We start from the raw sequence: 22,035 nt of genomic DNA on the forward strand, positions 1-22,035 counted from the left end.
CTTCTCCTAGGCCCCATGCTCCAGAGGCCCTGAGGGCACCTGGTTTTGGTAAGGACCAGCCTTCTGTGGCAGGCTAAGAGCAGCCTGAGGCACTGCTTCTCCACCAGATAGACTTCTAGCCTCTCCTGCAGCTGGGTGCATCCTCTAGGAACCCAGAGGTGGAGCTGCTGGTGGCTATGCCCTTAAGCATTATAGAGCCCCCAGCAAAGGGCCTGAAGGCATGTGCTTTGTGCTGTCTTTCCTGGGACCTGGGGTCAGGGCCTGGACAGAGCAGGACACACTGATTTCCACCCACAATCCAAGGATATAAAGTAGGAACAAGGGGGCCTCATCTCTGCTAACAGAGCACTTACGGGAGGCTTTGGGAACAGCATAGAAGAGAATGATGAGACAGACTGAGCCTGACGTTTGGCTGGCTACTATATAGGCCTCCAAATGGCAGCTTACAGGGATGTGCCTCCCCTTAGGGCATGGCTGGACTCTGGCAAAGGTGAAACTTTGAGCAGCAGGCAGGTTTAAGCTATTTTCTTCCCATCAGGCCTGCAGGCTGCCCCGGGATATTGCTGGTTGGTCTGGGGACTGGCAACTTGGCTGTTAGAACAGACTGAATATTAACCAAGTTCGCATTCAGACCTGCACTCTGGCAAATTCCAAAGCGCGTAAGGTGTGGGGACTTCTGTAACCAGCCAATACCAGCAAGACTTTTATTTCCAGTCAGCGCTTCAGAAAGATTTTGCCAGAGAAGAAATAAAGGAGACACAGGGGCATTCCCTAGCTCTGGCCTGAATGTGCTTGCCTGTTTATTTATCAGCTGCCTCACCCCAAACAATTTGCCTGTGTCCTCTCAGCTGTGTTCCTTCAACAATAGCCACCAGGAACTCAGAGTGTGCCTTTGTCTAGAGGCTGCTTCACCTACACCTCCTGCCAAGTTTCTGGATAAACAGACTTTGTCTGTTGCTCCTGGTGGGCAGCAGAACCCTCACACAGAAGTCAAGAGGTAGGGTGGCATGTTGTCAAAAACAGGGCTTTGGCAGGGCTGATCAGACAAACTGCAGATGCCTCGGACCTCTGAAAGGACTGTAATTTCTCCCTTGTGACAGACCAAATTCGATTTATATTCAAGACTAATGCAAGCCTGCCTTGTTATCTGAAACCTTGGTGTAGTTTCAAGCTTGTTTCTGGAACCCCAAAGAAAGGCTACGATCACCATTTGGAGAAGAGACAGTGCAGAAAGAATAGGGGCTCTGGGGAAAGGCTAGGTTGACTCACATGCTCAAGTAATTGTCACAGACAGTCCACGACTGTGGGTTCCTGCTCTGTTTGCAGGACTGCGAGGCAGGTTCACAGTGGAGCCTTCCAGATCATCCCCTTGGTACCAGGTGGCTGGCACATTCCCCATTCCATTTGCACATGTTCCCAGAGTAAAACCTGGTAGAACTGTGATGGATTCCATGCCGGGATGCAAGGGGAGAGCCAGGTCCCTCAGTGCCTCTTCTCCTTCCCTCAAACCCTCCACTCCTATCCCTGCCATCCCACTCAAACTCCTTGGGTCTTTTGCTTGGGTTTAGCCCCCGATGACTACAGAACTCTTCACTGAGGCCTCTCCACCTAAGCTTGCTTTTTCTTTACCTCTAAAATGAAGAAAGATACTGAGAACACTTTAAGGTTTAGCCTACCTTAATTCTCAAGCTCTGAGTTTCCGAGGCTTAATTCCTGGTGAATGCAGTCAGGAGATTGGGAGATTCCATTCTTTACTCAGCCCCTAATCATATAGTGGCAGCCAGGCCTCAGGTTCCACAGGCCAAGAATACTGGGACGCTTGACCCACTTGTTTGTAGGGTGGGATTGATCACCCTTGTCCCAGCTTGTTTGTAGGGTGGAGTTCCCATGCCATGAGAGGCAAGTGGAAAAGACAGAGGCTACCCCCCCAACCCAGCATCCAACTCATAAAGTAGGGGCATCACTCTGAGGGCTACTTTCCCTGCACCTAGCTCTGGAGCAGGAGCTCAGAGATTTTCCCCAAGGAAAGAGGTAGCCCTGTTAGAACAGAGAGCTCTGAAGTTGTCCCTACAGAAAATAATTTCATCTGAAACAGAGTGTGCAGAAGTTGAAGCCCAAGCGTGCTCTGGAAAACAATGGGGAATGTGGTGATGAAAGAAGAGGAGAATGGGAGCTCCATTAGAACAATGAGCTAGCCCACAGGTCAGCTAGTTCACCAGAGAGAACTAGAAAAGGAACGAAACCTCAACGACTTGCCTCAGAAACTACTCCTGCAAAGGGGCTTGAATTGAATGGAACTAGATTGTGGAATGATTTATGGCACCAGGGCATTTTTGAAAACAATAAAGTTGTCAGCTGGATGTGATATTGGCAGAGGCAGACAGCTTAATAGAAAAATAAGAGAAAGAGACAGTCAAAGAGAGGCCTGCTAAAGCCATTGTCATCCCAGGGTGACTGTGCACATGCCTCAGGCTGTGCTGTCTGAGAAGCAATATCAGAGGCTTCACATTGCAGGGGAACCAGACTTCACTCAGAGCCCAGCCAAGTCACTAAACAAATAAATAAGCAAAAAAATGAAAAACAAGCCTCCCTAGGGCATGGGTGGGGTTCGATACTCAGAGTTTCCACAATATAGTTCCTAATATGTCCAGTTTTAAACAAAAAAGTTATAAGACATGCAAAGAAACAGGAAAATATGATCCATACACAGTGGAAAAAGCAGGCAACAGAAACTGACCGAAAGGGGCCAGATGGCACATCTAATGAAGACTTCAAAACATCATTGTAAATTCATTCAAAAGACTAAAGGAAGTCATACTCTAAAAAGTAAAAGAAGGTATGATGACAATGTCTCATCAAATATAGAATATCAATTAAGAGATAAAAAATTAAAGTTATATAAAAAATTAAATAGAAGTTCTGGAGCTGAAATGTACAGTAACTGAGATTTTTAAAAATTCATGGGAAAGCCTTAATAGTAGATTTGAACACACAGAAGAGAGAATCAGCAAGCTTATACATAGGGCAATAGAAAATATGCAATCCAGAAAAGAGAGGGAAAAAAATGAAGGAAAAAAAAGAGAGGAAAAAAAAATGAAGGAATGAAGGAAAAATGAACAGAGCCTTAGAGAAATGTGGAACACCTTTAAGCCCACCAACACATGCGTAATGGGAATATCAGGAGAAGAGAGAAAAGTAGAAAAAAAAATACTAGTCAAAGAAAGAATGGCTGGAAATTTTCCAAATTTGATGAAAAACATTAATCTACACAGGTCAGAGCTCAACGAACTCCAAGTAGAAGAAACAAAAAGAGTTTCACACACAGACATGTAATGGTAAAACTGCCAAAAGACAAACACAGAGGGGAAAAATTTAAAGCAGCAAGAAAAATACGACTTGTCACATATTAGGGAACCCCAATAAAATTTATGTTTGATTCATCATCAGAAACAATGGAGGCAAAAAAGCAGTGGGATAACATATTCACAGTGCTGAAAGAAAAAAGATGTCAAGAATTTTATTTCTAACAACACTATCTTTTGAAAATGAAATAAAGATACTCCCAGATACACAAAAACAGAGAATTGTTTGCTAGCAGTACTTCCTTACAAGAAGTTCTAATGGAAGTTAGAACTTCTTGTAATAATTTTTTAAATGCAGAACTTATGTTCTGAAAACTACAAAGCATGTTTGAAAAGAATTAAAGACTGAAATAAATGGAAAGACATCTCATGTTCTATTTAAGAAGCAGAAGACATCGTATTGTTAAGATGACAACACTCCCCAAACTGATCTACAGATTCAACACAAAAGATGCTCAGTATCATTAATCATTAGAGAAATGTCAAATCAAAACCACAATGAAATACTTCTTATCACCAACTGAGATGGTTAAAATTAAAAAGGCATACAATAACAAATGTTGGTAGGAATATAGAGGAATTGAAACCTTCATTTATTGCTATTGAGATTGTAAAATGATGCAGCCACTTTAGAAAAACAGTGTGGGAGTTCCTCAAAAGGTTAAACATAGATTTACCATATGACTCAGCAATCTTACTGTATACATACCCAAGAGAAATAAAAACACATGTCCATGCAAAATCTTGTACACAAAAGTTCAGAGTAGCATTATTCATAGTAGCCCCAAAGTGGAAACAACTACATGTCTATCAACTGATGAATAACTAAATGAAATGTGGTATTGCCACACAATGGTATATTATTCAGCCATAAAAAGATGAAGTACTGACATATGCTACAACAACATGGATAAACCTGGAAAACCTTATGTTAAGTGAAAAATGCCAGGCACAAAAGACCACATTTTGTATGATTCCACTTATATTTAAGTGTTCAGAATAGGCAAATCTATAGAGACAGAAAGTATATTAGTGTTTGCCAAGACCTGAGGGAAGAGAATAGGGAAGTGATTACTATGGGTAGGATTACTATGGGTAGAACGTGAAAACGTTCTAAAATTATGGTTGCACAACTCTGTGAATATACCAAAAACCACTGAAATGTACACATTGAAAGAGTGAATTTTATGGCATGTAAATTATATCACAATATAGCTATGATAAACAAAATGAATTAAATAGTAAGCTTTTATTCCCCCAACGGTCAAGAAATTTTTAGCTTTAAGTCGCAACTAAGTTATAAAGAAGACATCGGGGCGATGTATATTCTATTATTAACTAACTGCTGCTTCTTAGTTTCCCCCCTGGAATGAAAAATAACCATAAGAGGACAGGATCAAAATCCATTTTTCATTCTTAAATGGATTAATGCTAATTTTTCATTTATACTCATCTCTGAGATTGAAGTCCATTTATAAAGAGATGTCATACCTTGTGGTAAAAGCTTTTCTAGTTTTTAGTCATTGAATACAAAGTTGTTTCTAAGAATCTCTTTTGCCCAGTCAGGTTTAAGTGTTACCTGCTTTGCTTATTCATTTGCACTGTTTGTCCTGTCATGGTTTTGCTTCGGACAAAGGTCTGAGGTTAGTAGAAAGGGAACTGCCATTTAATGAGGCCTGTAATGTGTCAGACACTGTGTCAGACACTCTACTTACAATTCCTGTCCAATGCTCACAGCATCCCCATGTGGGAGTATTGTCACCTCTTTGAAGATGAGAAAGCAGACTGATAGAAGTGAACTAGTGGCCCAAAGTCATACAGCCAGAAGTGGGAGAACCCAAGAGAACCTGTGCTCTTCGCTGAATATCAGGCTGCTCCCAAGTTCTCAATTCTATGTAGCTCAGGGGTACACTTACCTTTATGGTCCTTTATGGCTTTCATAAAGGCTAAAACTTTGGCTACTTGGAGAGTTCAAGGTTAAGGATGATTTTCAAAGGACAGTGTGTGATACCACATGTTTTCCAAACTTATTTTCCATCACTCATAAATGTTCAACGTTCGTTCCTCAACAGTTTGTTAAGCCTCCACCACGTGCCTGGCCTTGTGCAAGCATTAGTTATCTCAAATGGCTATACGAATGGGTTCAGGCTTTAGAAATTTATCCATCTCGAAAAGGATGAGGAAGGTGTGCCTTTTCCCCTCTCTAGCCAGAGAGCAAGGGCACAACGGCCCAGAACAGAGCCTGCCCTGCCCAGGACTGCTGGGCTCATGCATACACATGTGCATACCTGATCTGTCCAGTAAAATATGTTCAACCTTGAAATTTGTGGAGGCAGCAACCATGTCTGTTTTGTGCCTCACAGAGTCTGGCCCAGAGCAGGTGCTCAATGACAGTTGGATACATGATTAAGCAATTCCTGTACCAATCCACTAGAATGTCATCTGGTCATTTCTGTGCTCTGTGCCTTCATTTCCTCATTTTTAAAACAAAGAGAGTACCCATTTCTCATGGCAACGTTGAGATCCCACGAGATAATACAGTGCACACAGAGTACTGTAGTGTATGGTACACTATAGCTGTCATTCCCATTATTACTATCGGGAGGGATGAGAGGCACATCCTCCTATGCCGAGAGTAGCCTCCTGTCCCCTTTTACCTCGTGATCTGGGTTTTTATTTCTTAAAGTAGAGCTGAAGGCTAGATGGTCCAGCTAAATAGCGCTCACTCTGCTGTGTCAGGAAACCTTGGTCTGAGACTCTGAGGATGAGAAGGACATAGTAATCCGGGGGAAAGGAGGGAGGCATGTCCAGTGCCTTCACCTTGCGCAGCTTGGGCCAGTTGGTTCCCAAGTCCCACTGTCTGTCCAAGGGTGTGTGGGGGTGGGGTGGGGGAGAAGTTATGTTTCTGAAACGTCAGTGTCTGAGACCTGAAAGCACAGATCCAGAGGAAGGTGAGTTAGCTTCTCACCAGACCATCCCCATCAGCCTCTGAGCTGGCTGTGTAGATGTGTATCTGTGTGTGCATGTGTGTAAACTCATGTGCAGACACCTAAGGGACAGTTTTGTCCCATCGAGGAAAAGACTGTCTCCCACTGAGACTATTATGTCATTGTTTACCACAGGGAGTTCCTTGGGTCCTGGCCAGTGAGGCCCCAAGTCGCACCCCTCGAACCCCAAGGGACTGGGGACAGGCAGGGCCTGGCCTCCCTGACAATAGCTCTGTGGAGAAAAGGGCTCCTCTTCAGGCTGACGGCTGATTTACTAGACTGCAGCCCATGAGCCTCAGCTGGAGCTTTGCCTGCCAATCCTGTGTCCTACCAGGCCCCTTGCAGCTTTCCAAAAGGACTCCTCAAGCACAGTAACTCCTCAAAAGGGGCCCCAGCCCTGGAGCCAACCATGGGCAACCGTAAGGTCCAGCCTTCCCTGCTGGGCGTGGGCAGGGTCTCCAAAGACAGATTGCAGCCTGCACAGGTCTGGGGCAGGTGGCTGCTCTTCCTGTATGGCCCTCTCCTGTGCTGATGATGCTGACAGGGCTTCTTGGGCCTTTCTTCAGGGAGGAAAGGGGACCGTGAGCCATGGCTGCATGGTCTCCAGTAAGAAAGTGATAGGGAGCTGGCCCTCACCTCACCCTTCCCAGCACCCTAGTTCAGAACTTCCTCTGCTCCATTCCCCAAAGAGACCAGGCTCGACCCACTACCAGGCCAGCTTCATGGGCAGGCAACCTGTGGTGTCACACAGGGCCCACACTTGGTTTTACTGCTCTGGTATTAACATCCTGAAATTCTTAATACTTTTCGAAGAAGGGTTTCCTGCATTTTCAGTTTGCACAGGGCCTGCAAATTAGGTAGCCAGTCCTGCCCACTACTTTCACTCATGCGACACCTGGCTCCACATCTGACAGCCTTCTTCTCTCCTTTCTGTCGCTAAGTCCTATCTATCCTCCTCTAAGGCAGAGTCCTGACAGAAAAAGTTCAAAAAAGCCACGAAGGAGGGAGAGCACATTATCTCGGGAAGGGCTTTTCTGCTCCACTTGCAGATAGAATGGTATTACTCGATAATGGACACATCAGGACCCCTACCAAGCCCAAGGCTGAGGCCACGGTGGAGGCCTTCTACCCCTAGTCCTCTGTGGATGGAATTTAATAAGTTCATTTTGTCCAGCTTTTGGAGTTCATGTCCAAAGCAGTCGGTAATTCTCATGCCCATTTATTTGCTATGACTTCAGACAAATCCCAGTCTTAGAGCCTCCATTTACTCTTCTACAAAATGGGTCACACTCTACATCATGAGGTTTGGGGACCTCGATTATTCACCTCACTATGTGTTGGGGCAGATATCAAACTTTTTTCTGACACTTTAGCTAGCGATTTTTGTAAGCGGTGGCCAGTAATTGAGGCTCATGCCTTACCTGACTTTTCTGACCTCTGGGCTGGCCGGGCCATACAATTTTGGGGAGTTTGTGCCCTTGCCCCTAAAGTCCATTCAGCGACCCCAGATGAAGCAACCCTATTCTGGATGTGGTCTCGGATTTATCCTTGGATTGTGCCTAAAGGGTAGAGAGCTGAGTTTCTGGACCATGCTGTCTTCCTTCTGCAGAGCTGTGCTTGGGTGCCCCACCTGTGGCCAGCATCGTGGGCTCCGGGAGAGGCAACCTCATAAATCTTGCTACTGTTTCCAGGACAGAGGTGTTCTCAAGGACATTATCCTCAACATCACAGAGTGACCCCCTTTGTGGAAGGAAGGATCTAAGAGAGACTCTCTCAGGTCTCAGTATTCAAAACAACTCAGCTGCTGCAGAATGAGTTTACCACTTTGCGGGCTGTGGTCCTGTGAGCTGAGCTTCTGAGACACTCCGAGCTGGATTTCAGGGTCTCCCTGGCAGGCAGGCAGGCCTCTGGGCGGGCAGGCGGCAGTCAGTGTTACCCTTGGCTTGGTTCTTTTGCGACCCCTCCTCCCTTGTGCTTTCTGTTTGCCCCGAATCTCTTTCCTTTTCGCTTCATACTTTTCTCTTGTCTGTGTCATTATACACTCCTCTCTCTGCTGCAGAATGAGGTGTGATATAAATATGTGAATTCGTTTTTAAATCTACTTGAGGGATGTTGTGAGGATTAAGAACTGAATTGCTTTGCAAATGTCATGGAAACAGCGCCACCAGCACGGAAGCTGGGATAGGGCAGAGGCGAGGGTCCTTCCTCTAGACCAGATCGTCCGGCCACACACAGCAAGCCCTGACCCACAGCCCCCAAATATTTATTGGCACCTGCTTATTTATTAAATAAATGAAAGTTCATTGAACACACTTAGAAATTTTTGTAACCTCCCTTGAGATTTTGCTGAATTGGCTTAAGTTATGAGCTGAGAACTAAAACTTTGACCAAAACCCTCATTGTATGGATCAACCAGCAGGGACTTGTCAGGGCTACAGCAGCCCATGGGCCCTGGAGCATGGGAGAGCCCACACTTCTGGGAAGGCTGTGTAGGAAGGAGGATGGAGAAGTGTAAATGGGAGATAAGGTCCCCTCCCCCTCACATAGTGGGGCCCTGGATCAGGCCCCCAGACTGGCCTGTGGTGTAATGGGACCAGGGAGCACAGGGGTCTCCTAAGGAGTTTGCCCAGAGCATATGGTCAGAGACCCTCTGGGACAAGGCAGAGGAAACTTTTACACGTGTACCAACTGACCGTGCCTTCTGTACTGTCCCTCAGGAGTTTCTAACATCTTCCCTCTGTGCTCTGATGCCTTCTGAAGTAGACGTGCCACCTCTACTTCACAGTGCTTTGCAGCTGAGGGTCACCAGTCATAGCCGCGGCCTTAGCTCGCTTCTTGCTGCGTGATGTAAGCAGAACCGGAGATGTCACCCTCCCTTTCAGAAGAGGAGGGGGAGTCTCAGAGAGGACAGCGATCTGCCCAGTGAATGGTAGTCAGGAGCCAATCCCCGGGCCATGAGGCCTATGCCCTTTGCACAAAAGTGAACCTGCCCGGCTGCCGTACTGATAGTCTCTCGGAACCTGGCTGGGGCTGGGCCTGCTGGGGAGCTGGGCTCACGCTTCCTGTTGTCGTCCCTGGCAGTGGAATCTGGTGTGTGAGGAAGACTGGAAGACACCCCTCACCTCCTCCCTGTTCTTCGTCGGCGTGCTCTGTGGCTCCTTTGTGTCTGGGCAGCTGTCAGACAGGTAAGGAGGCTGGGAGGGAGGAAAGATGGGATGGGGCCCCTTGCCAGTTCACTTACTGCCTTGGAGATGGACTGAATTTAAGCTATTTTAACCCAGAGAAAGGGAGGCCCCTCAGGCCAACAAATCAGTGATCAGAGGAGCTGCGATGTCTCCCATTCTCCCTGCCCTCAACCCCTTGCCAGACCCACTGGAAAGTGAAGTCATCATATCATCAAACACCTCAAAAAAGACCCTGCTGCCATCACCACAGTCTCCCACCCCACCTCTGACTCTCAGAAGACATGTGATCTATCCACAAACAACCATCAGCCAGAGTCAGGGCCAGACTGCGAGCAAGTGCCTACTAACTGTGAGCCCACCTCTGCTTCGAGTCCCCCGGCCAGGCATCGGGGCCACAGTGCCGACCTGGAGCTCTCAGTCTGCAGGAGACAGCATCACAGCTCCACTGGCCCCTGAACGTTCTGTGGGGGCCAGAGCAGAAAGGAGGGACTGCTAAATGGCAGTGATGGCAATGAACCTCCCCTAGTTACGAAGCCCAATGGGACCCCGAGCTCAACAGCCTGAGACCTGAGTTTGGAAAATGGGGCGGAAGACTGTGCTGCTCGCACCTGCACTCCATCCCTCCTATCGGTCACTATCAGAATGTGAAATTAAGACTTAAGCCAACTACAGTGTCACTGATAGACATCGCTGTAAGCTACACTTCCCATAGAGTGGTGGTTGGCAATTTTGGTTGCACATCAGACTCACCTAGGAAAATTTTTTAAATCTCAAGGTCCAAACCAATTTCTGGACAATAAAAATCTCGGGAGTATGGTGCAGGTACCAGTATTTTTTGAAGCTCTTCAGGTGATTCTAAGCATAGCTCAGGTTGAAGACCACACGTACAGGGAATTCCCACATTGCTGATATCAGATGTACCTGCAATCTGTACTGTACCCACCTTCTAGAAATGTGGTGGCAGCTTCTACCCGTGGCTCATTCTAAAGAGATTTCCGCATGGTCCTTGCCTAAGCTGCTCTGGGCTGTCAAGATATGGTGCTTCCACAGGAGGCTTAGGATCTCAAAAGAGCCCTTCTAGGCAGATGAATGCCTGAAGCCTCGCCAAGGAGGAACCTGGGAGGATGTGACAGGGAAAAAAGTCTGTAATAGCCCTGAAAAAAAACCAATCTGCAGCAATACCTGACTCGGCGTTTGCCGCACGCCCTGAGCTGCAGCGCTGCTGTCACCTGCACGTGTCATGTTTCATCCTGTGCTGTACTCTACAGGTTTGGCAGGAAGAGCATCCTCTTCTCAACCATGGCTGTGCAGACTGGCTTCAGCTTCTTTCAGATTTTCTCCATCAACTGGGAGATGTTCACTGTGTTATTTGTCATCGTTGGCATGGGCCAGATCTCCAACTACGTGGTGGCCTTCATACTAGGTAGGAATGGCTTCTGACCTGTAGGACTTCTCTGTCCAACTCCCTGAGAGGCCCAGGAAGAGAAGGCCACTGAAAGGGGCACAGGGAGTGCTCTCAATCAGCACGGAAGGGAGCACCTCAACCCATGGGCTGGTCTCCCCAAACAGGTCAGCCTCAGACATATGTGCAGATGAGGGGGCTGTAGCCACAGGTTTTTTTGATCTGGCCATGGGCAAGGCAGGCACTCACAGGAAGCCAGCTCTGTGCTGGGTGCTGAAATGTGGTGGTGAATAGAAGCTGGAGCTGGTGGGAACCAGCTACATAATAACTGAAACACATTTCAGGAGCACAAGGCTTGGGAGAGGCACAGAGGAGGGGTCTTGGGGGCGAGATGGCCTAGGGATGTCTGTGATCTGAGCTCTGAAAACTCAAGACTTCTGCCTAGGACAGGGCAAAAGGGTGTTCCTGGCAGCCATGCATGGGGTAGTTGGTGTGGCTGGTATATAGGTGGAAGAGGCACATGTCAGATGGGAGTTCAGTGCTAGCCTGCAATCATTGGGCAGATCTGCTCTCACCCCGAGTCAAAGCCCACCCCCAGAGCATATCAGCTGCCTGCAGGACCAGCCTAACTGCTGATAGTAGTCCTGTCTCCTAGCTACAGCTTGCTTTTGGAATATCACTCTACATGAGGGGACCTTACAAGCTAAAGGCCACAACCCTCATCAACTTTTCCTGGGAGGAAGTGAGGTGAGCCCCAGGCAGGTTGATCAGGGAGTCCATGTGAGTAAGAGTCCCCAACATGCTCTGAGCCCACCTGCTCTCTCTGAACAGGTGAGAGTAGAGGAGATGAAAGGCACTTCCGGGACAATAGACACCAAATCTCATAATATCCAGTGTGATGATGTATTCTTGTGGGCTTGGTGCTTCTCACTTTATCTCTTTTGTCATAGTGTAATTCTTAGCAGTGTCCCTTTAATATAAGTCTAATGATTCTTGTCTCACAAGGCTGAATGTGGTAAAATGATTCTGATCACTCTTAGGAGTCTGGATGACTCATCAGCTCTGGAGATGCTGTGTTCTCTTAGTTGACGATGCGTACACCCTATGTCAGGTTGCCAAGATGGAATTGTTCAAATTCCACTTCTTTAATCATTTGCAAAGAAACCCTTGCTGTGGGCCCAGCCTCAGTGTCTGAAGAGGGGAGGAGGGTAGAGCATGCTGCAGCCACATGGACCTGGCGGACAGTACCCTCTTCACAGCTTCCAGCAGGACCAGGGCCTCTCTCTCTCCTGTAGGGAAAAGAAAGGGAGGGAAATTTTCTTAAAGAAGGTCATTGGTGTCAGAGACACAGAAAGCTTCAGGCCAGTGGTGCTGGAAACTGGAGATTGCAGAGATTTAGGACAGAAATTGCAACTTCCTGATGTCTGATGGTCCCCAAGGACACAGAGTTCTTGGGCACAGCAAAGCCTATCTCATGGTTCTCATGGTCTAAATCCACCAGAATCTGCCTTTCTTGTGGTGACACCTCCGATACCTGAAAGGTCCAATGTGTGGCTCTGCTTGGGCCAGAGACACACTAAAGACTAAACAGGCCTCCCCTAAACACAGGGCTCTGCCCAAGGTCAGCAGACTCCTTCAGGAGGACCTAAAGGACCATCTGAAGTGGAAGGGCAGAAAGTTATAGTGAAGCCAGGGAAGGCTTGTCATTGGGACTGGGAGCCAGGTGGGGTTTGTGCCATGTGTGGCATCCCTCGGGTTCTGCCTTTTCAGTGGCACAGGGTGCTTCTGGGCCCCTGAAGCCTCCCCTGTGTGAATGAGACTGAGAGAGCCCACCCCAGGCCTCCTGTGAGAAAGTCCTGCCTGCTGGCCCTGACACCACACGCTGCTCCCTCCCTGCTGCCCATGCTGAGGAAAGGGAGAGAGCCAAGGGGAGAGTAAGGGCATGTCACATCAGTCAGAGTCTGGACGTGCAAACCAGCGATCAGTGGGCGGGACTCAGTGCAGTGGCTCCCATCAGCCTGGGCCCGGGAGTGTTGCAAGGTGCTCAGGGAGCCACCCTGGCTCCAGCTTTCCTCATTCGTACTCTGTGGGAAGCTGCTGACTTTGTGTCCTGGTAGGAGATTCTTTGTGTTGGGTTCTCAGGTCTGAACCTTTTTAAGAGAGTCACTGGAAACCAAACTGCTCCCTGGAAACAGCGACTCTGCCATTGGTGCCTGGAATGGGGTGGGGTGGGGTGGGGTGGGGTGGGGTGGAGCCAGTACAGGCAGTGCTGCGGCTGGCTTCCCTGCAGCCCGGCAGCGCTCTCTGGTGTTTCAGGGCTATAACAATCAACTCCTGGTTTTGACTAAAATAAACAGAAGCTTGAGGTCTGGACTGTTCTTCCTGGGCCTTCACTTTGCCCTGTGGCTCTAGGGAAGGGTTGGCAAGACTCTGCGATGATAATTTCCAGTTTAAGAGTCTTCACATTAATTCAGGAAATGAAATTACTTCTATGAATTACTCCCATTCTCGAAGTGGTGCAGAAATGGATCCTTTCCTTGCTCTGCTTCCTCTGAGTTTAGGAGACGAGAGAAAAGGGAAGGAAGGAACAGTCCTACCCAAAAGAACATAAAATGGCTACACCTGAAAGTGAGGGAGCTGCCTTTCTTAGGACGCTGGTTTAGGAGGACGGGACCATTCAGGACCAAGGACACAGACCCTCCCCACATTCCCGCTCCCCTCACTACCTCCTACTATTTTCCAGAAATAATACCTTCAGCCCATGCACGGCCTTCTGGGGAAAGTACCAGCAGCGTCCTCCTTTATCCCTCATAACTAGCTGCTTAAATTTATTTCGCACACCTACCTACCTCCTCTCTTGACTCATCCATTAATTCAGTATTTTCCCAGTACTCCTAATGCTGACCTCCTATGCAGCATTTGTTCCGGCATGTTGAACTGTTTAAAGCTCTGCTTCCTCTAATGTCTAGATGTGTTTTACCTTTCGATAAGTATGCAACTGATTGTATCTTCCCTTATCACTGGCTACCAGGAAGCTCAGGCAAAATTGAAATTTAACTCTATCAATTATGCAGACTTTATCAGCCACATATTTTTTAAATGTTTTTAAATTGAGATGTAATTTGCATACCATAATACTCACTCTTTTAAAGTATATCACTCAGTGGTTATTAGTATATCCACAAAGTTGCGCAACCATCAACTCTATCTAACTCCAGAACATTTTCCTCACCCCCAAAGAAACCCTGTACCATGAGCAGTCACTTTCCCCAGCCCCTGGCAACCACTAATCTACTTTCCATCTGTATGAATGTGTCAATTCTGGACATTTCCGATAAATGGAATCATACGATACGTGGTCTTTGTGACTGGCGTCCTTCACTTAATGTTTTCAAGGTTGGTCCATGTTGGAATACGAATCAATATTCCATTGTATGGACATACCACCTCCTGTTCCTCCATTCATCAGTGAATGGACGTCTGGGTTGTTTACACGTTGGGGCTATTAGGACTAATGTTGCTATCAACATTTGAGCACAAGTTTTTTCTGGATATATTTTCAATTCTCTTGGGTAGATATCTAGGAGTGGAATTGCTGGGTCATATGGCAATGTATGTTTAACCATGTAAGGAACCGCCAGACTGTTTTCCAAAGTGATCAGTTGCATATTTTTGTTCTTTCTCCAAGACAAACCTTTCAACTTTTCTTTATGTTTTACTTTAATGCTACTATTATTTTATTGTATCCAAGTGATAAGCTACCTCAAAATCTTCAAGGGATGAAATGGGGTATAAATACATTTTAAAGGATGCAGAAATTTGTCTATATCCCTTGTTTGCACTGCACCTTGTGAGAGAAGCACTGAGCAGGGAGACTCAGGGAGGAGGAAAGATTCACATCTGTCTGTGTTCTAGGAGCTCACATCTGGTTAGCAGATGCAGCCAAGGTGGTTACATGGGTCGGGGCAGGGGTATGGTGAGCGCAGATAACCTTTCTGGGTCTATGCAGAGATAGGTAAGGTATTCTTAACTAGAATGATCTGTAAAGGTTTATAGAGGGGAGAGAGGGAGCCCTGAGCGGGGGAATGTCTGTTAATTTGAAGAGAATTCTGAGTATTTTACAGGGTGCAAAGAGAGATTTTGCTACCTTCCAGCGGGTCTCTTGGTCAAAGGCACTTCCCATCATTCCCCTGACATCTAGCACATTTCAGCTGTTTGACCAGGATAAAGGAATTATCTATTCCTGAGCATTGACCAAATGCCAGACACTCTACTAGGCACTTTACATACATTATCTCAGTTCCCATAATAATAACTTTATGAAGTAGGACTATCAAAGTCACTCTAGCAGCAAATGAGCATCAAGGAGCTTAGGGTCTCTGCACATGCCATATGGGGCTACTTCTAGCCCAGGGGCCCCTGAGTTCTACCCCATATCCTGGGAACTGCACATGGTCTTATTCCTTGGGCTGGGGTCTGCTGCAGCCCTGTAGGTCATTCACAGAGGAGCAGGTCCTACCTCCACATGCAATAGATCCAGTGGTTCCTCACTGGATCCTTTAATGACTACTACAGAAGGGCCCCCGGTCAATGTGGAAGTGAGCCTGGCCCTCTCTGGGTCACTCCCTCTTGGAGAAAGCTCTCCAATTCAGTTGCTGGTGACAGGCAGTGGGCAAACACTCTGGCCAGGACCTGCTCCTTTGGCTTAGATGTCAGAGTTTCACTCTCAAGAGGCATTTGGAGGCCCCCCCAGACTAAGACCAACTGGGCTTTGCCCTAGGAGCAGAAACCAAGGGAGTAAAGGAGGCTAGGACAGGGATCCCCAGTCAGCAGAACCATAAATCACCACTGTCACCTGTCTCACTGCCAGCTGAAGACATGGAAAGTTTGTGGCAGCTACAGGCTATAAAAGGTCTACAGGAATCAGGACTTTTCTCGGTGTTCCTCAGAGGGGGTTTGTCGTTCTCCAGTTGGCTCAAAGACCACCCCAGGCAGGGAAATCAAAAATCCTCACCTCTGACGGGCGTATGCCTATATCCATCTCCCATACACGTCTCCACTAGAACCTCAGTTGAAGGACTGCTTGATAGGGCCAAGGCTTTGCCTCCAAAATGATTTTTTTCTAGACGTTACCCATAGGTCCAACAGTTCAGACTTAAATCCTGGCTGCTCCATTTATTGCATATGTGTAAATTTAGGCAATTTGTTCAACTCTTTAAGTCTCATCTGATTGTGTATAAAATAGAATATTAGTTCTTCTATCATTGTGTGAAGATTCAAAGAGGTAATATAGATAAACACTTCGTCTGGAACCTGACACAAAGTGCCTACTCAAAAAAAGGCTAGCTCTGAATATGATGATGATGATGATGATGATGATGATGATGATGATGTAGATGATGATAGTTAAGGAAAGGTGATTATCTAAAAGCCAGAGAGAGCAGAAAGTTGAGCTAACAAGGAACTATTCAGTTTCATGTCATTCATGTTGCTCCACAGAAAGGCAGAGAGGTAGGTTCATAAAGCCCTGTCCATCATGGCTGCTCTGCAAGGTAAGAACAACTCTGTTTTGGCCTAGGACCCAAGCTTAGTGAGGAAGATTATCTAGGTATCTAGTGTAGCCTGTCTGTCTTACCGGGGTCATGGAACTCTGAGGGAGCTCCCTTGGCCTCACAACTATAAGGTTCTCACGTGATCCTGTGCACTTTCCCTTGTCCACAATCAAATCCTCTGCTACTTCACTTCTGAATCTCTGCATGAGAGTAAAGCCTCCCCCTACCCCATTCATTCCCACACCGTGATGATCTCAGCCTGCATGTTGAGAAACTGTGGCATGGGGAGTCTTCCCTATGGGGTGGGAGGAAGGTCATTAATGGGATAAGAAAAGATCTGGAAACTACGTTCACAATCCTCGAGGAAATCAGGCTGGATCCTTGGAAACGGGTTTAGAGGCTGGGCAATGGCAGGCATGTTTGGGGCAGCCTGGGAGGCGAGAGGCACACAGTACTGGCTGTTAGAAATGGCTGTTCCAGAGGGAACCACTGGAGCCCGTCCGTCTCTCAGTTACGCTGAGTGAGGAAGAAGGGAGGTGGGATAGGAACAGGTAGGCTGTGAGAATGAGAACGTGGTGAGGTAGTAATTTTTCTGCGTCTCTGGAATTAGCCCTTAATTCCTTAGCCCGTGCCCAAGGCACGCAAACACAAGTGAGAAAATCTCTCTTAAAAGACAAGCCTGAATGGCCTTCGAATGGTCTGTTTTGTATTTTCTGGACTACTTCTCTGTGGTTGTGGGAAGATCTCAGACAAAAGGCCGAGCGGTTGCCATTGGCCAGATCTCCACCCCTGGGCCAGAGGACCGAGAGCTGACTCTGTGGAAGGGGCCCGGAGCTCTGTGACAAGAGAATGAACTTGTTCTTAGACTCCGCGGGGCAGGCAGTGCCTCTAGAGGAACTGGGCCTGAGCCACCCGTTGTGGTGCTGAGCAGAGCAGGACCCGACAGCCACCTACCTGTCCTTTCCCCAAACAGGGCCCAATACCAAGCACTTGTTTCTGGGAAAACTCTGTGGGGTTCGTTGGGCATGTGGCCAGTTCCAGGGCTGCCGCCTGCCAGGCCAACAGGACGGCCCCTTCTTTTCTTTCCTTGGTCTGAATGTACTGTGACAGCCTGCGGCTGATCCCTGGGCACAATGTGGCTGTGGGGGTATTCAGCCCCAGGCACTGGGGGTGGGGGGGCTGCTCTGTGCCTCTCCAGAGCCCTAATTAATCATGTCTCAGGGCTTAAGGGTGGCTAACATGACCGAGGAACTGTGAACTGTGCAGTGTTTCCCCAGAGGCCAGAGTCTGTTTATATACAGTGGAGAATTGTGGGGAAGGTTAAATGCACCATGACCCCACAGAGTCCCCCAAAAGACACCCCCACCCCATCTCCTGGAACACCCTCTCTGCTCCTCACCCTGGGGCTCTTGATTTTGGAAATGTGACATTCACAGAAGAGATTACCTCTTGGGGCTGGGCATGCTATTTCTATGACATGAAATGACCTTAAAAAAAATCTTCGGCTCCTTTAAAATCTCATGAAATTTACCTTCTATAAGGTGATAAGTCTTGGGTCCCTTCCCACCTTCCTCCACCCTGACCACTCCTGCCCTGGGCCACAGGGCAAATGCCTCTTCCCTTTTCTAAGTGGCTATAGTTTAAATTCTAACCGCCAGGTAATGATGTAAAAAGCAAATATTAAAGTGAGCTAAAATGCTAATACTCCTCCCTTGTTTTGAACAGGAACAGAAATTCTTGGCAAGTCAGTTCGTATTATATTCTCTACGTTAGGAGTGTGCATATTTTTTGCAGTCGGCTACATGCTGCTGCCACTGTTTGCTTACTTCATCAGAGACTGGCGGATGCTGCTGCTGGCGCTGACGGTGCCGGGGGTGCTGTGCGTCCCGCTGTGGTGGTGAGTGTGGCTCGGCCCCAGACAGCCCCCTGCTGCAGGCCAGCCAGCCTGGAGCCTAGAGCCTGGTACTAATTCTAGCATGATCTCACTGGAGCTGGCTGAGACTGGCCTCGAAGCCTACAGAGTGTTTGCCTAGCTGTGGGTGGGCCTGTGTGCTGGGGTTTAATTCTTCACTGTCCCACAAAGCACCTTTCTCAGGAAATCCAGTCTTCTCCTAGGCTCTCCCCACTCTTATCTGCTGTCGGTGGTTATTCATGGAGACGGTAGTCTCGAGCTTTGTTGTTTTTAACTCTACTCCCCTACTCTTTTGACACTCCTCTCTAGGAAATCTCTTTCTCCTTATGGACTCAACTAATGTAGTTTCCTCAAGCATCTAAGGTGTGCCTGTTTATCTGCTTTGTTCAGAAGGGCAAAAGAATTACTTTTATTTAACAAGTTGTTAGAGGAACGTTCTCTTCTCTCCTCCCTCAACTCTCCAACCCAATTTCGACACATCAATATGGGAATAACAAAGTCTGGAGATACTAACCCAGTATGATTATGGGGGAGATTTCAGGTGAGAGACCAGATTAAGAATAAGGGAATAAGGTCCCAGTGATACCCTCTTTTTTGAGGATTTCCCATTTCTTGGTTTTTTCATATTTAAGCAAGAAGAAAGGGAATTTCTTCCACTGATGGGTCTGGTGTGCTCGCTCGCGCGCGCTCGCTCTCGCTCTCGCTCTCGCTCGCTCTCTCTCTTTCTCTCTCTCTCTCTCTCTCTCTCTCATTAATTCTTTTTGGTTTGGTTTCATGATATGTGAATCAGATCTCCCAACAGTGACTGGTTTTACCGAACTGCTTGATCTTTACCTGTTTACACACAATGAATGTTTCTTTGATCATTTTTTGCAACTCACAGTTTAGACTAGTCCTCATGGTTTCCCCGCCTTTGGCCACACTTCCTGGAAAGTTGCCTAGAAGGTCCCTTATCTTGCTGCAAGTGTCCAGCGGCCATACAGGCTGACAGGTAGCAAGCACGTCGTGGCCTTGTTGGACCAGATGGCTCAGGTTGGACCACTCCAAGCCACTGTCTTTTTTATGACCCCTAAGACTGCTATGGTTTACCAGTATAAATTCTTGGCAATGGTGTGCAGGCGGGGGGGCGGGGGTGTGCAGGATGAAGAGCACATTTTTTTTCCCTTACTTCCATGGAATTTGAAAGTCAGCGAGTTAAAGATTAGCTACTATTCTGACTTAGAGGTTTCCTCTGGAACCATCTAAAGGTCAGGAAAGCTGACAGTGAACGAGGGCAGGCTATTATCTATATTCTGCCTCCAAGAGAAGCAAGCAGCCCTGATTTACAGGAGTGGGGCAACTTTCTGGAATGAGAGTCACCAACATTATCATCATCATCATCATCATCATCACACATTCTGTCCCTGTCTTCATAACCCCCTTGCTAACCATATCTAGGGTAAATGATGTTGGAGACCCAAGGCTCTCTTAAGACACAAGACAAGATTATTCAAAGGTTATTTTCTGTCTCTTCAGGTGAATGATTTTAATAATTGATATTCTCTGGCTCTAGTTGTCCTTTTGGCATAAGAGACCATAACCTTTAAAATATGTTGTAATCAAACTTATTAATGTATAATTCGGTCAGATTGACAGAGAGAGAGAGAGAGAGAGAGAGAGAGAGAGAGAGAGAGAGAGAGAATAAAAATAGAAGGGTTCTGATGACCATAAGAGATTAGTAGGGATTTTAATTTGTGGGGCTTGGATCTTTGCCTCAGGACCAAATGGCATAGCAAGGAACAACTCTGCTACATCAGCCCCTTGAGTTTCCAGCATGGAAGGCCCATCGCATGAGGAGTGGCCTCAGTTTTGCCCTAAGGAGAGTTCTTCCTTCTGCTGCCCACAGGCTGGTCTATGAGTGCTCCTGGCTGCAGGCACACTGTTCCAGGGATGGCACTGCCCCAAACACTAGGCGGCCCGGGGCCAGCACTAACAAGCTGCATGCTCATCCTGAAAAGTTAGCAACAGGCTTATAATTTTTCTATAAAAACAAAACCACTTTCTTCTGAATGGGCTGTCCTTGTGGGTGGGCCATCCTGAAGAGATAGATGCTCAGTAGTCCAGGTGGGCTGGGATGATGTGGGGGACGCTTCGGGCTGCTGGGCTCCTTGCTCCTGCTGCCTACTCAATGTGTGACCTAGACTCTCCAGCAACATGCCACCCTATTTAATCTGAATTAAACCTACAGAGAGGCTATCATTTGGTGCTCCAATAACTTTTGAAATGATCAGCTAGACTTGATTCTTCATCTACCAAAAACCCATGGCAATTCAAGAGTAGAGATTACAGCAAGCCTGGGCTGGAGATGGGAGGGGATCCTACACAGAGCCACTGTAGGTGGTTTGGAGATTTTTTTAGGTCCTGAAGTCTTTGGCAGTAAGTAGCCACAGGTGTGAATGGAATATGTATGCAGGAGGTGGAGAAGGAGCCCATAGATGCAACATGGGGACAGCTCTGCAATATCTAGCTGCCTAAACATTAGGAACCCGAGGCCACCGATGGCCCTCAGAGCCTGTAGTAAGAAAGGTAGGCTATTTCTAAGAACAACCTGGTTGGGGAAAGATGAGCTGCCCAGCAGAAGTGCCCATGATGTATACAGTGGCTGTGTGATAAGGCCTCGAATTCTTCACTAAGACAGTAGCCACTAGCCACATGCTCCTATTTAAAGTAAAATGAATTGAAAGTAAATAAAATTTAAAATTAATTTCCTCAGTCACACTAGCTCAATAGCCACATGTAACGGTTAGCGGCTACTGTATTGGACAGCACGGATGTAGCACCGCAGGAAGTTCTCTTGGACAGCGTAGCTCTAATTACTGAAAATTGTAACCTGACATCATCACAGTTGCTAAAGGGGTCAACTAAAGACATATTCCGAAAAACGCAAACTGGGTTCATTTTTCAACCCATGTGCTAGCTAGTAGACTGGACAGGTAGCTGGGGGTTGGCCATTTGATACACTGTGTTTTACTCTGACGTCCTTCCTATAGAGGCTTTGGAGGGGCTGTTAATTATAAGACGCTCAGTATATGCTACTTGGAATTTATTTTCCACGATAACTAAGTACTGACAAATAAGTAAGGAAAACAAGAGCTGGCAGAAATGACTAAGAGATTCCAAGAAGTCAAAATTAGGAAAGAATAGAAGAATAGAAATAAATATAAGTATGATAAAAATAAATGAAAGTAAGAAAAATAGGAAAATTAGGAAAGAAGTCAACTGTCTTTGAACATCAGTTAAAAATGTAGATAGATTGCATAATAAAACAAATTAAGTTCCCAGACATTAAAAAGAAAAATAGACAACATTGGCTGTCTCCCAAAAACTGGTTTGGTTACCCACTGACCTGGAAATCTGTTGAAAGCCAAGGGGACAGCCCACGGGACAGTCAGTGTACTCACCTTCTCCTCTGACTGCAGAGAAAGCCCAGGGAACACGCATGCCCCAGCCATCCTTTGCACAATAAACTTGTGAGCATCACCCACTGGGCCACCAGGAATTCTCCTGGGATGGACACACTGAAAAGACACTAGACTGTGTTTCTATTATGAACCACACTGGCTGTTAAGTTTTGAATGGCCTTCTTTAGCTGTTCT

At 46.9% G+C, this 22,035-nt stretch overlaps 1 protein-coding gene across 1 annotated transcript in view; it reads left to right on the forward strand.

The window, feature by feature from the left end:
* The window catches only part of SLC22A4 (solute carrier family 22 member 4), a 44,794-nt gene that overhangs the window by 9,013 nt on the left and 13,746 nt on the right, over positions 1-22,035 (forward strand). Inside the window, exons 2-4 of the mRNA XM_023532007.1 lie at positions 9,359-9,534; positions 10,803-10,957; positions 18,214-18,385. Coding sequence (XP_023387775.1) covers positions 9,359-9,534; positions 10,803-10,957; positions 18,214-18,385 — 503 coding nt within the window. The remainder of the gene's footprint in view (positions 1-9,358; positions 9,535-10,802; positions 10,958-18,213; positions 18,386-22,035) is intronic.

The sequence above is a fragment of the Pteropus vampyrus genome, unplaced genomic scaffold (assembly GCF_000151845.1).
Source record: "Pteropus vampyrus isolate Shadow unplaced genomic scaffold, Pvam_2.0 Scaffold74, whole genome shotgun sequence".
Lineage (NCBI taxonomy): Eukaryota > Metazoa > Chordata > Mammalia > Chiroptera > Pteropodidae > Pteropus > Pteropus vampyrus.